The following is a 17184-nucleotide window of genomic DNA, read 5'->3' as shown; positions in this document are numbered from 1 at the left end:
TGAAATTTAGAATTTAAACTAAATTTCTCCTCCCATTTGGATAACACAATGGTTGCATACGTGGGAGCACATGCTGCACCCATAGACACACCTTGTGTTTGCTGAAAGAATTCACCATTGAAAATCAGGAAATTGTATTTAAGTATTATCTCCATAAGACCTATACTAACTATTTTTTTCATTTTGAGTCAGCTCTTTATCCTGAAATATAATTTCTTCAAACAATTGCATACCTTTGTCATATGGTATACTTGAAAACAAATCCACTATATCAATGGTGACAAACAATAAGTTGTCCATATACATCTCAGGTGTGAGTTCTTTTAGTAAATCTCAGGAGTCTTTAAGAATAGTTCTATTGTTTACCCATATGTGCTTAGTTTTTAAATCCACATATTTTGCCAGTGGTAAAGTTTTAGAACTATCTGCGGAAACAATTGGTCTGAGGGGTGGATCTATTGGATTTTTATGAATTTTAGGTATGCCAAAGATAATGGGTATCTTTGGCTTACCTACATATAGAAATTTAAAGATAGAATCATCTATAACTTTTTCATATACCATGTCATGCAATAGCATATCTATTTTTTGATAAGCCATATTCACTTCATTCTTGGAAACGCAAGCATATTTCTTTTCATCCCTTAATATTAAATTCATCTTTCCTTCGTAGTATATATTCTCCATGATCACAATACCCCCTCCCTTATCAGGTTTCATATAATTCTAACCTGGTGGTTACATCTTAACTCATTTAATACCTCAGTTTCTTCCTTGTTAAGGTTATAAGTATATTTATTTTTATCTTGTAATTTTCTAACTTCGTTCTCAAGTATTACTTCAAAATTCTTTAATTGAGGGTGTAAAGGTCGGTTAAATGTAGATTTCCTTACAAGTACTTGATTTACTCTATTATTTTTCTTAATGTTGTTTCTCGAGGCAAAAACCTCCAAATTAATCTTTCTCACAAATAGTTTGATATCAAGCAATGTCTTAGTAAGGTCTCCTTTGATATAGGGTATAAATTTTAACCCTACTAAAATTATAAATAGAAAATCCTTGATATGTATTTTTAAAACTTTCCACAGAAATTTCTTCTTGTTTGTCACATGTCACACTGAGAGAAGGGGTAAAACATTCTAAAATCTCCCTCTCCCTCTTCTCCCCCCCCATTCGAAAATTTCCTCTAATGTCTATTGGTCTTTTTGCTAATAAATCAAGTGGAATATAAACTATTGGGTTTCCTGTTTGGCTCGCTGCACCCTCATATAATAACCTTCTTATGAAATATTTCATTGATAGGATATTATGGAATTTAAAGTTGAACATATTTGATGATTAATTTATGATAAGCATGTGTTTTGAAATCTTTCGAACTGGGAATACTAGTAATAATAATAATATATATTCTGCAGTGTCTGTATAGTTTGTAGATATTTGTGTCATTGCCTGTTTAAGACATTTAAAATGGTAATTGAATAATGGATTAACTAATTCACTTTGGTATATATTTGTTTGAGTGTTTTACAAAATTATGAACCTAGAAGGCATAAGATGAGGTTCTAGTTCAGTGTTTTATGCTTGTGCTGTCTTTATGTAATAACATTTGCTTCTAAGTGCCAAGAGTGAGTAGTATATTCACACTGTAGTTCTCTGTAGACTCTCCTTCTTTCATCAGCTATTTCTCATCCTCAGACAGTTGACACTTTGTCACTTGGGTTCCCCAATGACTTCATTGCTAACATACTACTCTCCCCTTTGTATTATACCAACACTACCTTCATGTGTACCCCTCTCCTCTGCAATATCAAAACTCAGCACTCCGTGGAAGCTCCTCCTTCTTCCCTAAAGCCACCCGCTTTAGCCCATAACTCTCAGTCCTCTTATCCCACAAATGTTCCACTTCTGCCATGTGATCCAAATCAATGTCCCTTCTATTCCTACCAGATGGAAATATGAAGGGGGAAGATAGACATTTGTTAGGCATACCTCTTCTAATTCACTTAAATGCCTAGTATCTCTACCCCGGTGATGATGTTTGGAGTATTTATGACCTTGAAGTCACCACATCCTGCTCCAAGAAGATCTCTGCTTTCTTAATCCTCCTGGGCCATCCCCTCAACACCACAACTAATAGGTCTAGACAGGCAAGCTAAGTCTGTATGCCTGCCTAGCTCTACTTTCACATAATGGGGTTGCAAGCCTGTTGCTCTGTTTACAATTCCAACAAAACATGCTAAGCTCATTTGTTCACATAGCTTAGTATTTTAAGGTTGTCCTGGTCCTTTACTTTTGCCAATAACTATTGCTTAGTTTTAAAACATTATAACTTGCATTATGCAATATGCAATCATTAATATTAAAAAAACAAACATGCTAATTGGACATCCCAACTAACATTCCTGTTGTAAATGGAGCATATACCACTAGAAAAAAGTCTAAACCCTGAGGTACCATTGAGTGCCCAGACTATCCATTAGTATATGCTGAATAACAACATTCTATACCAAGGACACACCAAAAATGAAAAAAAAATCAGGTGCATTCTGAAAAACTAAAGAAACAGAAACATACCTGACTTTCCTCGTGCTTTTTTGTGATATCCCTCATAACATGTTCTATTTTTTCCTTAATAATTAAAAAAATGCACAGGAGATGCTCCTTTATCTGTTGCTTCTCTTGTATTGGTGTACTATGCAAGCATAGAAATGTTAAGTCCCAAACACATGAGCTGTAAATATCAGCAAAGAGAAGACAGTGCAGGAGACTAAAGTGCCCTTATGCAAACAAATTATTTAAGGAACGTAAGCAATTTCTTTCTTAAATAATGTTATTATATAATAGCAATATTTCACTCCTGTGTTTAGGTATATCAAGATTTACCCACAGCTGGCTTTGTTTGATTAAACCACACCAACTAAATCCTTATATACCCACACACAGTCAAGGATTATTGCTTAATTGATATGTCTTAAAAACTAAGTCTGTCCTCCTGACTGTAGATCCAGGCTGATATGCAGTTTCTCTATCCTCCCAGGAATCTTTGATCTCTGTGCAGACTTTTTCAGTGCCTTCCATCAGTCCTTTCAGGTAGTCATCCTTCCACCTTAAGTGCTTTTTCTTTGTAGCATATTTTACATGTCTTGGAGTCACCTGGACAAGCTTCCATCTGCCTGATACTGAATTCCCAGATCACTGTTTTCCATATGAAATCACCAAAAGTGTGGTTTGTAAGTGTGCAACAATAACAACAACAATCCTATTGTTTTGTGAGCATTTTTTCTTTCTTCGTGTTTATGTGACCATGGAATTGGTATAAGTTCAGGGATAATGGGGATTCACCTCTCATATGGGGAAGAAGGGAGAATTTCTCTGCTGAAAAAAAATGCATTCTTTTGCTTTTTGTGAACTGGGTTCCCATCATGGTGAACTTGGTAAGTTGAGTCCTTATCTGACTCTTGATTCTAGATAGGTGAAGCCTCTGCTCATAAGAAAATCATCTTCTATAAAATTTTTGTTTCTTTCTCTTAACTAGCAAACACATTTTCATACCTCACACTTTCAGCTTTGAGCCCTGAGTTATCTAAAACACATTTTGATAACATTTCCCAGTGCCTCCCTCAGGCTCCTTACTCAAGCCGTTATTCCAACCAGCATCCCTTGCAATTATCTATTGTTTCATTCAATGAATCATCTTCAGATAATTACTATGTTTTTTGCACACCAAAACTCACTTTTACCTTAAATATAGATCAGATTAGCCCTTTTGCAGATAACACCTTGGATCTTGGATGGAGAACTGACTATTCAAGCAGTTCTCTTACATGGAATTTACAATGTATGCAAATAGACAGATACACTGTATCAGTAAAGGCTCTGCATCCAAACAACGTTACGTTTGGGTTTAAGAAGAAAAATGCAGCTTCATAGACACTTCTTGACACAAAAGTGAGTGTGTCATCAGCAGCACAAGATTTTCCTACTCTTTTTTTGTTATATGTATTCATTTTAGAACTATAATTTGCTTGAATTTCTTCTTTAATGATCTCACCCCTTAGCTATCAGATTTTCCTTTGAACTAGCAGTTCTGTATAACAGAAACTGCAGTGTTTACATTCACAATAGATGTACAACATTTTACCAAAAAGAAGTGATGGCCCTTGTCAACAGATGGAATTGCCTGAACTTTGGCTTCTTCCTTGACTCTGATCTTAATACTTAACCTTTAATGCCAAAATTAAGAAATAATCTCAGTGTGTACCTTTTAATGGTTTAGTGACCTTCATGCTGAGAACATTACCTTCAAAAAGAATGTAACAGCTCTTTGGCTATTTCCACTTTAGAAAATATTTGCAAAACATTACAGCCGTAGAGAAACTGCATGTAACTGCAATAGTTATCCAAACAGTAATTTATCTTAGTTTATATTAACTTTTTATGTTGCAAATGGCACTTGCTTTCCCACTTTAATCATTGCATTCTGTATCCTGTGTGCTTTCAGTGCACAGTGCATAGACAACAACAACAATTTCTCACCTTTTAACTTCTTTCCAGTGAAGCTGTGTTCTACTGGCACATCTCTGAAATATATTCTTTATGCTTATAGTTTGTGACTCATACCAAGACAAATGGCACGTAATATGACAAATAGTAAGATATTTCATGAAGGAATAGCTGTCCATAAAAAAGCATGTGATTTGTGTGAATTAACTAGGTGCTACATTAATTTACTAATTACAATTTAGTATATTCTTAGGCATAAATAACTACACTTTTTAATAGTAAAAGTGAGACGAGTGTTTATATGATTTTAAAATGTTAATTCAATAACTGCAGTAATATATTGCAGGCCGTAGGATGCAGTAAAGTATTAGGTTTGGATTCATAGATGAAATGTGCACCACAGCAGCTGTAATAATTGAAAAGGTCACTCACATATGCAGTGTCACAGAGCTAATCAGATGTGTAATGGTCTGCGGATTGGACCTGCATACCAAGCAAAGAACCACATGAGAAAAGAGAGACACAGCAATGATTGGATAATCAGCACTAGGCTATTGTGTGGCAAGACCAGCACTGCAATAACACACGTTGCTGATGTGAGAGATGTCCCATTTCAGTTAAGCTACATTGTGTCAGTGCATATTCCTGTGTGCAGTCAGTGCAGCAATGCATACCGGCAACTAGCACCCATATGTCACATGGCTGTACTGCTGAAAAAAATCCCACAAAAAGTATAGTATGGGTGTGCACAGCAAGTGGCAACCCAGTGCAGCATAGAAATGGGGACGAAATGGGTAGATAGGAAAGTGAGAAAGAAAAGAACAGGAAAGCAGACGTAAACAGGAAAGGTAGCCATAAATTATGAAAGATGATGAAGAAGAGTTATTTGTTTCTTGTATAAAGATCCCCTTTTATAAGTTTTACAAGAAACATAGGTAGGTAAGGTAGTGAGAAATGCCTGTGGATGAGATGAGGGAGAAGAGCAGGTTGGACAGGCAGATAGAAAAATGCAAGACACAGATACAGACAGACAGACAGATATATACACACAAATGGTGGAGAGGACAAGGGATGGACACATACATACAAAGGGTGGGAAGGACAAAGGATATACACATGCACACAAAATGTGGAAGATTGGTGGTGTGAAGGGTACAATGAACAATAAATAGGGAATGACAAATAAGGGAGAGGACACAACAGAATGGGGATAGCGTGGGCTTCTAGCATGCTTGGTTAGCAGGATGGTCCAGAGGGCAACAAACCCAGGCATCTCTCACCTTCCTATATTCTAGTTGCTCCTTCATTGGCCTGATAGGTGAGCTTTGCCAGTCATCGGACCATACACGCAATGCCAGAAGGCATTCAGTGTTCCTTCTATGGGTATACAGCTGTTGACAATCCTTAGCATTTCCCTAGCATCCAGATCTCATGCTGTGAGACCCCTGTCAACCTTCAGGAGAAAAGTCTTCACTTCCACTTCTGAGAGAGGAAAATGGAGGGTACCAGTTATTCCTCCAAGTCACCTTGAGAAGAGCAGCCTTCACTCCCAGCTACTAAGAGGTAGGCCTGATGGTCTTTGAAAATCAAGTACCAGATGTAGCAGCTGACTGAGGTGGTTTTAATCTCCTCCTCATCTACAAATGGACCTAAAAAGGACAACAAATGGAAAAACTCATAAGACAAATGTAAGATAAAAATAACAATGCAGATGTGAAATGGACTGCCACACAATAAATACATAGATGCATACATACATACATACATACATACATACCTCACTGCCTGGAAAGGTAGTCCTGCATTCTATGGCAGCCAGCCATGAGCAGTTGATGCTACTCTGATACTGGATGCAAAACAAGTGCTGTTAAATATGCATGCATAACAGTTAAACTACTAGAAGATAATGGTGCTGAGAAACTGTTTACACTGCATTTATGTCTCTCACTTCTGAACATCTGTTCCCATAGCACTGCTTCAAGTCTTTGTGCCACTGCCTACATTCCTCCCAGAAATGGTAACATAAGTGTCATCCCTCAACATTTTTGCCAGCTTATGCTAGACATTTACATTATTCAAAGGGCTATCGTAATGGCAGAGCATATGCCCCCTTATGTTCTTGTACTGAAGAACCAGAAAATTCCTACCCTCTCTGCCACACTATATGACATTCACCATGTTCTGAAACATTCAGGGTTACTGAATCAGATCCACTTAAGCAGTTAAATGATAGCCCTATGTGCACATGGTTCATATTCACCAGATGGACAAGGCTTGCACCATCATTTATGAGTAGCACATTGTGTGCTGGCAATAATTCGCAGATACTAGTGCTAACTGGCTTCATTTGCATAACCACTGTGATAACTATCCTTGTTAATGCAATATTGCACATCAGTATCATTTTGCGTAACACTGTTAAAAAGCATTCAACTTTGAAACAGAGGAATTTGATTAAAGCCTCTGCAGACACACAGTTAAGGATGGACTCCTGCCTGGTAAACTACATCAGCAGCAAACACCCCTGTGGTGGATATCAGGAACAGAGTAGGAGTTATCATGGAGTATGTGTAATTAGAACCCATGACAATGGCATGACAGTACCACCTGCCTGTGGATGGGGTGTTCAAATTAGGAACATAAGAAAGTGTGAAGAGGACATGTCAAATAGGGTGTGAGGCTCCAGGGCCACATGTTGAGAAAGAGTTACAGTATGTAAATTAGAGAGGGAAGCTGTCGATAGTACTAAGTGTGCTAACCCCTCATGAATGCTCTGATACATCACAGTATACCCCATCCATTTCCAACTTCTTCCTCTGTGTTTAATCTTTTATTCCTATCGTCCTATCTTAACCTTATATCTTGACATAAGTCATATTTTACAAATAGTACTAGCTAAGTTCAAAGTACAGGTTTTGTTGTCATGATGTAACAAATTTGTATTTTCTTATGTACACTACAATTTGTTTACTTTATACTTTACTGATTATTGTAATTTCTACATTAAAATTGACTGTTACTCAGGGAAAACCTGTGTCCAGTCAGACTTTGCCGGTAAACAAATGTTAAATAAATAAATAAAATGTAGCTGATAACCAGGTGCATAAAGGTGGGGCAACCCTTGACATACTCTTGTTCATGTTCATATTACAGTGTAGGACAAACTCCCACTGACTGATATGTTTTCCCCTGAGGCATACAGGTAGTGGCATGGATAACTGAGGGAGGCGACATCTTGAAAAGTTCACTAGCCTGGAGAATGAAGTGCTGCTGCAGGCCATTCAGAGATATGACATGTGCCTCCTGAACAATCGTGCTTTAGACAAGCATTACTGGGGACAGATTTGGCAGGGACTTGTGCAGGATGTGACTGCTCTAGGTAGCCATAGTAGGTCTCTGCAACAGCTGCAACAAGGGGCACTGACATGATACTCCATGCAAAAGAAAAATGCACATAACATGTTTACCACAGAGGGATGATCACCAACTCAGAAGCAGGTATCTGATGCCAAGGAGATTCTGGAGAGTTGCTTGCATGCCGAGGACACCATCCCTCTCATACCTGGAGGTGGATTGGATGTAGGAACTGGGCTTGCACCAAGCACCCATGTGTCAGTGGGGTGATATGATCTATTACATATTAAAAGTGAAGGCCTGACCAAGGCCTACCTGTATATCTCTGGTCTGCAGCAACCTACATAACAAAGTATGTATGTCAATCTATGCTATAGGAGTCTATTCATATGTGTCAGTATGCATGCCACAGGGGACTATCGAAGCATATGTGTGCAAGCTGACAGTGGTGTTCCATGTGTTCATGCTTTGACAGGTTCCACTGATGGAGGCTCTAGCACAAGAGGGCAGCATAGGGCTGATATCAGAAGGGCATTCATGGCTGACAGTGATGGGACCATGCAAGTACCACAGTTGAATGACAGAGTGATTCTGCCTACAACACTACAGGGGCTGAGTCAACCACATCTACTAATACAGAGACCCCTGTTAAGGTACAGGCAGAGCACAGGGCCTCACCAGTGAATTATAAATATGTTATGCCTCACAGGCTCAAGCTCTGTCCCTTGCCCACTCAGCATGTGGCATGCACAACACATATAAAATGTGCGTGCCCACTACTGGGATAGATGCAGGGAGATGTTGCACTGCCTTGATTCAAGGATTGTAAATGATATAGATGTAAACCTCAGAATTAATAGGTGGATATGCAGGACAGTGATTGGGTCACAGATAGCTACTACCCATAATATTATGGAAACTGTGATTGAGTTCTCTGGGTTGTGGAAAGATATGCACCCCTGCACTGTGGCATGAAGAATATGGACAGATACAATACAGTGCTGCTGTGGTCAGTGGTGGTAAATGTTTCCTCCACAGGTGCTTCCATGAGATACATTGCAGCCACCACCTGGTCTGTCTCTGCAGGGTAAGCAGTCTGTGTCCATGAAAGGTCTGGATGTGAGGTGTTCAAGCACAGGCCACCCACATCAGACTGGACAGTGGTGAGACTGCATCAGTTTCTCCTGTGGAGATATGGCCTTCCACCTCTGCCTTGGGTGTCGAACAGATTATGGGCAGCTCCGCTCTTCCAGCTCACCAGGCTGAGAAGCCTCATCACGATGTGCATGGAAAGCCTCATCAGGATCTGCATGGAAAGCCTCATCAGGATGTGCATGGAAAGCCTCATCAGGATGTGCATGCACAGTCCCGTGATTCTCACCTTTTGTCACCTCTGGGCACATGGCCTGCTAACCTGGTCAGGAATGTCATCCAGGTCATGTATCATGCTGCTCATTATGCACACACATGTTGCCATATTAAGCTGTTGAATGAAAAAAAAATTAAGCACACACACGTGATTTCCCCTATCATGGTGCTTGTGCACTTTATTGTACTTATACCACTCCATGCCACTGAGTGCATCAAGCTCCATCACTGCCAGGCAAAATTGTGCAGACTGTCAAAAGTCACATAGTGGCAGCATGAACCTGTCACTGGAAGATGTAATTCCTGAATCCCCACAACCCTGCACATTTTGTGGCAACCATATTCTCCTCCCATGACCCTACTCCATGTTATAGTGTTGCAGTCTATCGTCACTGTGAACCTCCACCTTTGCAAGTAATGATGGCTGAGCCCTGCACACCATCTAACCTATGTAGGCATAGTGAGTTCTGATGCACAGTATGACCACTCCATGTATTTACCTGCCTAGTTCTGATGTTACATGCATTATGTTATTTTCTAATGTCTGTGTCATGACCTGTAGTTGTAGACAAGATTCCACCTCTTTGTCAGTGTTGCAGTGTATTGTGCCTGCCACTGCCTCAGCTGTAGTACTGTAGCTGCATGCTCCTCCACAGACTCTTCACTCTGCCCTTCTGCTGCTATTATAACTGACATGGAAGGCCTTACTGTGATGCTCACCTCTTGCTCCATTTGTTTTCACAATGCCATGTTGTGGAGCATGGCACACACAAAATATTTTGCTGCAGATGTCTAGGTTATAATGTAGTGCTTTGCTTGAGGTGTCCAGATGTTCAAAGAATTCCTTCAGTAGTCCAAATATACACACTCCACTACGTCTTGTGCTCCCACATAGGTTGTGCTACAGGCCATTTCCTGCATGGTCATGGGATTGTGTATCATGATTATCAATCAGGGCCATAGGGCACATCCAGCATTACCCACGGTATACAACAAGCAGCCTGGTTCCTGCTTGCATGGTACCTGTGTGAATAAGCCTGAATATCTAGCATGTGTGAATACGTACCAACCAAGTAACCCCATAGAATATTCCTTCACAGGAACCTTAGGTAGAGCAAGTATGTGTGACAAATGTGCAAACTGCCCAGGTGGTGCACATCGATATTATAAATACTTCCCTGGGCATTACAAACCACTTTTCAGCTCATGGAGTGGAAGACCTTCCTGTTAATGTATTGCATGCCCTCTGGACCAGGTGAGGCCTTGACTACAACACTTGTTCAGTCTATTCCTGCCAGAAATGGGCTATGTAATAAAAGGTCTATGCTCTGCTGGTCGTAATTGCCTAAAAGACTCTATTGAGGTGAATAAAATTTAAGCCAATATTTGGAAGCCTAAGGGAGATAGGTGCAGCCCATCCTTTGCAAAGCATGTGGTCTGTTAACCATGTTCTCCCATTCTGACTATTGAATCCCCTGGAAAGACTCTATAAACTAAACCAAGTATTGAAGTCAATCATATTTTGCTCATACTGTCGAATCATTCTTGGTGAAGGTAGAATGCTGCACAATGCAAGGCACATACCTGCCTGAGGCATATATTCAGAGAGATCAACAATGTCTTTCTTCATATCATCCAGGGAAGTGCATCTCAGGTTGTAAGTTCCAACATGAACTATAATAGAATCATACTGTAACCTGTGGAGTAGAGACTTGAGTGTGTGTGTAACTTGGTGAATCCTGTCTCCAGATAAGCAACTAAATGCTATTTTCTCCTTGTTTAGTCTGGTGACTGGGTCATCTGTATGTTTCACAATGGAGTCCCCTATGACAAGAGTCCTGGGTAATATGTTGGCTTGCCTCATGGGCTTTGCTGTTGTGGATCCACTGAGTATAAGTATATATGTGGTGTTTGGTGTTGCTTTTGGTGAGTGCTTTAGAGATTGGTGAGGATAGGCTTTACCATTTATAGGCTTAGGAGGACCTTGACATTTGGGAAGATTGCTTTTTACTGCCTCAGCATAAGTTGGTCTATGTGTATGATGGACACTATGTGTGGTGGATGTAGCATGTGTGTTCTTGTCAACCTTGTTCGTAAGTGAGATTTTTACCTCCAGATAAATTCTGTATGTGCCTCTCTTACATACTGTGCTTGTTTTTCTAAGGCATAATGGTTGCCTGTGAACATGAGACAATTGATGCATTGTGTCAAGATGCCTGTATCTACCAAGCTAGTGACAGAGACATTTAGAAATTGCATATTCGTGTTGACCAGACCTGTATTTGAGTGTCTACTGTATGTCGTGGACCAGGTTATAAAGATGTCTCCTTGGGTGGTCTTTTGGGTTTGGCACCAGACTAGATTAGATTGTGCTAAAATTTGATAGTAGTGCTGTTTAATGTTCAGACCAGCTGCTCTAAGCTTGTCTCCATGCAATGGCCTTGTTATAGCCACAGTAAGTTACAGGTTTCAGTTCTAAGGGAAGTTTTAGAGATACAATTTACTTTCTGGGTATCTGAGTCTATACAAGGCACTGCTAGTCTCTTTATGTAATAACACCATGAAAGACTGCTTGCAAGTGTAATGCTACAACAAAACTTAAACTACCTTGGCAAGGCAATTTCAAGTATTAGGGACCTTTAGAATGATTTAAAGGTAAAACCAACAAATAAAAATAAATAAAGTGGTAGCACTCTGAACAGTAAAGTGAAATGCAAAACAATAAAATAAGTCACTATGTCTAAAGTTTACAGCTTACTTACCTTCAGGATTTTCACTGCCATAACCCCATGCTGATATTTTCTACTGTAAATAGAGTCAGTCTCAAAATATTTACCTTGTGATGTTTACTTGTAGGATACGAGTAATATGACTAGTATTATGGTATCATTTTTACTGGTTGCCATAATATGCATACTTTGAGGACTGTAATTGCTAAGTTTTCTTAAATGAGAACACTTTTCATCTCCCATCCTATGAACCTATGAACCTATGGATCATGTGGGTGATTTTCTCAATGATACCTTTTGCCCGTAAGTTTAGTAAGAACCTATGTACTTATTAGGTTTACGGTTACAGTTACATATATATAATTAGTTAGAGATTTCCAGAAATGCCCTGTCTAATTGAAATACCTCTATCCTCCTCAGCAGTGAAACTCTAAAGATACATTTTGAGGTGTATCACTGCATTTCTCTTTATATAGGTTCTGCCTTTAAAAAAATATAAAAGCAACATTTTCCAGTTTTCAGTAGTAACCTGCTTTAGCATTCAAGCTTGCCATTTAGCTAGTAAAAGCAAGGTGTAGTAAGTTACATTTATATAGCATAACATTTATGGTCTAACACTGTCCAATTCTTTTCACAGAACTATACCTCATTACAGTACAATGCAGTGGCAGATGACAGCAAGGGTGTGACCAGTAACAGCCTAGATGCTGGACAAGAACATCCACCTAAGACCCCTCCTAACACTCCAGACCCACGTAGCCCTCCAAATCCAGAAAGCATTGCTCCAGGTAAGGGACCAGTAATTTGGGTGATTTACCTTTTGTTATCTAGAGTCAGCAAGCAGAATGATGCACTATCCTTGTTTTCTGTCTACCTGTGTATCTGTCTCTCGTCTCCTTAGATTTCTGGTTGTCTTACCTTCTCTCATTTTTTTTCATCTCCTGCTTTCCTTCCCTTATACAAACATATGGTATATTCCATGAGTCTGAAAAATACTTTTGATCATTATGAGCAGTAAAATCAAGACTGCCAGTATGAAGTCAGACTGCACTAAAGAAGATGTGTTTATTGACATGAATTACAACATCAGTAAAATGCCCTGCCTAGGTTTCCAGTAGCACCACAGACCCACCTGCTTGGTAACATATCTCTAGTCAAAGCTCAAGACCACCCTCTGCATTACATGTTTTGGGGTTTACTGCTCAAGGCCCACCCACTTAGTCATATGTTCAAAGGAGAAAAGCTAAGACTGCACCATCCCGTCAATAAAGATAAAAGGCAGATACCTATGAGGTTTTATTTCTGCCATGGCTTCTTCTTGTCTTTATATTTACTCCACTCACCCTCAAGATATTTAACTTGCTAACTTAATTTTAGATACTCCCTGGTGCTCCTTAATTCCGTGGTGGTACAGCAGTAACATTGTTACCTCACAGCAAGAGGTTCTCCCGTTCGATTCTCGGCTTGGCTTGGGAGTGCCTTCTGTGTGGAGTCTGCATGTCCTCCCCATGGTTCAGTAGCATTTGAAAGACATGCATGCAGAAATTGGCATGCCTTCATTGAAGGTTGGGTGTCGAGCTGGCACCTCGGCATTTTTTAAAAATCTACTGCCAATCATTAGCGGACCGGAGTTCTGCTGTGGTGACCCCTTACCGGCAAAAAGCTGAAAACCAACAACAACTCCCTGATGCTCCTTGCAACTGCAGAATGACAGAAAAAACAATATACTTTTTCACTATTTGCTAATGGGCCATGACCCCAAGACTGGTTTCAGTGTTGCTTGTAACTGCACAATATGAAAGTGGAATTTGTGAGTATCCAACCCCTAAAGTACAGACATAGTTTACTTGCAGCTTGTTACCTTACATTTTTTCAAGAAATGTCACATACAAGTGATGTACTCAACAGCTGGGTTATAAAATAAACCAAAACACACAAGACCGCCACCGTAGCACACAACGGTATCAACTTATTTTGGTTTAGGAGGGCATAAAATCATTGAATCTGTCCTATCTCTCTGAAAAACACTGTTACTGAAATGCAAACAATAGCATCCACTTATATGAAAAAGAAAACAGAATGAGTACCACAACCCTAAATAAAGAGCAGCTAGTAGAAAAGAATATTTTAACAACTGATCATCAATATGCCATATAATACAATATAATTAAAAAGCTATAGATGGACGTTCACTTGTAGGTGCTAATGCTAAGGCTCAGTGCAATGTGGAAGCCTTAAAACAGAAAGCTGCCACTCATGCTAAGCCTCTCCTGTTCATAGACCACTCTTCTCACATGGTCTCAGCATGGACTGCAGTCTCATATACAAAGTCACATGCTAATACTAATTAGTAGTGCATCCCCATGTCCATGGCTATCAGTTTGCTTTTCTCTAGAAAGAAAAGTGACTACCATCAAAACACAGAGGTCACCCATTCACTATCATGGGAATACTCGCAGTGCAGGTATACTTTAGAAGACTTAAATTGATCCTGAAAACAGCATTGACATCTAGGAACAAGATCCAAGCCATAAATCAATTTGCTCTTCCTGTTCTAACTTATAGTTTTGGAGTAATTGATTGGCTCCAAAAAGTGTTGGATAGACTGGATATTAAAACAAGAATGATGCTTCATGCTCACCAAATGATTTATAAAAATCAATGTATACCAAGATTATATATTCCCCATTCTGAAGGAGGTATGGGCTTCCTTGAAATTGATTACATGTATAGATCTGCAGTCATGGGACTTCACACACATATTTATTGACCTCACAAGATCCAAATGTAGTAAAACTTTTGAAACATGAGGACAATAAATCTAAGATGACATCTCTGCTTAATTTAGCAGAAGCATATCGATGTCAAGCAGGAATGCAAATCAAACCAGAAGTGGATAAAAACCAGGCAGCAACTGAATGTGTTAAAAAACAAAAGAAAGAATATAAGGTGAAGGGCCAGATGAGAAGGCAAGAAATGTGGAAAAAACATAAATATAGTTGCAAGTATAGAAAACTTCTGGAAGAGCCTCATGTTGATCAAGAACGAACACAGGAATGGTTAAGTAGAGTTGAATTCACATCAAGAAATGAAAGGTTAATATTGGCAGCCTAAGACAGTGGGTTACGTACATGCTGGTTTACAAAGTCCATTGAACATGTGGGAGAAACAGATATATGTAGGTTTTGCAAAACCGAATTGGAAACAGTCACACACCTTGTTGCTGGTTGTGAAGCATTAATGGCAGAGGGACTGTATACTGAAAGGCATAATAATGTGGCGAGACTGTTACACTGGAGATTGTGCAAACATTATGGTATCGAAATGGCTGAAAAACACTGGAAACATGAGCCACAAAGAATCATAGAAAATTATGGTTTATATCACATGGGATCACCCAATACCAACAGTTCAAAAGATAGATGCTAGAAAACCGGATATAGTGGTCCAAGAAAAGAAGACAAAAGTAGCATTGATTATTGAAATCACCACACCCAGTGACTACAGTGTCTTGCGTACAGAGAGACACAAAGTCATAAAATACCTTGATCTGCAGGCAGAAACGAGAGCCATGTGGAAGAAAGATACCCAGACAGTTCCAGTAGTAGTAGGACCAACTGGTCTTATAAAAAAATAATTTACAATCGTATTTAGATATGTTACCAATTCATGTAACACCGTACGAATTGCAGAAGGAGCCATTACTGGGCACATTGTGTGTGCTGCAAAGAGCACTTTTGTCTAACATCAGAGTGAAACAATACTAATGTTATGAACTTTAATCGTACTTTGATTTAGGAGTGGAGTCCATTCCCGTCATGGTATTGGAAACCCAAAAGACTTGGAGAAATTAAAAACAGGTTAAGTTCAGTGAAGATGTGGGAGTTGGGGTGTCATTTAATCTGTATACATGTGTGTGCCCTACTTCTCAACTTCTTAGCACAAGAAATCTGGACAATGCTTAAAATAATGTGGGGGGGGGGGGGCAAAAGCCTAGAAATAGGGACATGTAAACTTAGACAGTTGCTAACAGGATTTGTATTGTCATGCTTTTTCTGAAGGATATGAAGTCTGAAACTCAAATGTTTGTAACTATTTAGTGACTTCGACCCTCAGTAATTTGCCAGAAAGCCACACATTTTATGAGGAACAAACCAAAAGCATGAAATAAAAAATCTGCACATCCACTGCCTAGCTTAAGGGTTTTTCTCATTTTACTTATTTTTCATTGGGATTCTGGTATTCTGTAAAGTTTTAGATTTACCTTCTTCTCTGACACAGCTTTGCAATAGCACTGGATTGCACCAGGTGAATTAGAAAAAGTAATTAAGAACTTCACTACTTGTTTCTGGGCTTTAGACAATGTTTCGTCCATCTGAAAAGCAGGGACAGAATTCCCTGAGACATGAGGGTTTCTGTCTATACACACTGAGCAGAGTGGATGAGAAGTGTTGACTACAACTCAGCTGAGATATATAAGTATCCTGTTTTTTCGATTATTTATACTGATTATTGTTTCTAGCAATTTATATATAGCACTTTTATTGCCTGCTGCTTAGTTTTTGAGTGTATTTTATTGATATTAAGTAATCTGCACGGGTAACTGATTTGTTTGCAGTTAAAAACATTCAGTATCTTTACAAAACTTTATCTGTTTAAAAACTTTCATTTTGTGGCTTTCTTTACTGAGACCTGGTTCAAGGCTCCAGAGAGCACCCCTGCAATACCAGGCTACAATTCTTACCACACTTTTCGGCCACAAAACCAAGACTGAAACACTAAAGGTGGAGGAGTGTCCATATTCACCAAGGATATTCACACCTCCAGGCTAGTTGCCCAACACAATGCATATGAAATTCTCCAGGTGCAACTAACACTAGGTAAGACAGCAATCCAAATTGTAACTTGCTAGAGATCCCCCACCATGCCCCAAGATTCTCACTACACCTTTCTAAACATACTGGAAAATATTAAGATACAACCAAACACCCTAATACTGGGTGATTTAAACAACCCTGACATTAATTGGGAAAACTACTCGGGTACCAACTCCTTTTCCCAGTGGTTATTGGAATTCATAAATTCCAATGCCCTGGATCAACTAATCCATTGTCCCACCAGGGGCTCCAATACCCTAGACCTGGTCATTACCAACATGGGAGATAGAAGCTCCACACCAGTGGTCACCCTCTCATTGGTCAGATCTGACCATAAGCAAATCACCCTTGAC

The 17184-nt window shown here is 39.3% G+C and overlaps 1 protein-coding gene across 1 annotated transcript in view; it reads left to right on the top strand.

Moving 5' to 3' along the window:
* MYOZ2 (myozenin 2) overlaps positions 1 to 17184 on the top strand; it is a 470578-nt gene that overhangs the window by 148854 nt on the left and 304540 nt on the right. Inside the window, exon 5 of the mRNA XM_044061654.1 lies at positions 12592 to 12742. Coding sequence (XP_043917589.1) covers positions 12592 to 12742 — 151 coding nt within the window. The remainder of the gene's footprint in view (positions 1 to 12591; positions 12743 to 17184) is intronic.

The sequence above is a fragment of the Protopterus annectens genome, chromosome 2.part0 (genome assembly GCF_019279795.1).
Source record: "Protopterus annectens isolate FY-2018-M chromosome 2.part0, PAN1.0, whole genome shotgun sequence".
Lineage (NCBI taxonomy): Eukaryota > Metazoa > Chordata > Ceratodontiformes > Protopteridae > Protopterus > Protopterus annectens.
The sequence above is the reverse complement of the archived record's forward strand: the minus strand, read 5'-3'. Positions and strand labels throughout refer to the sequence as shown.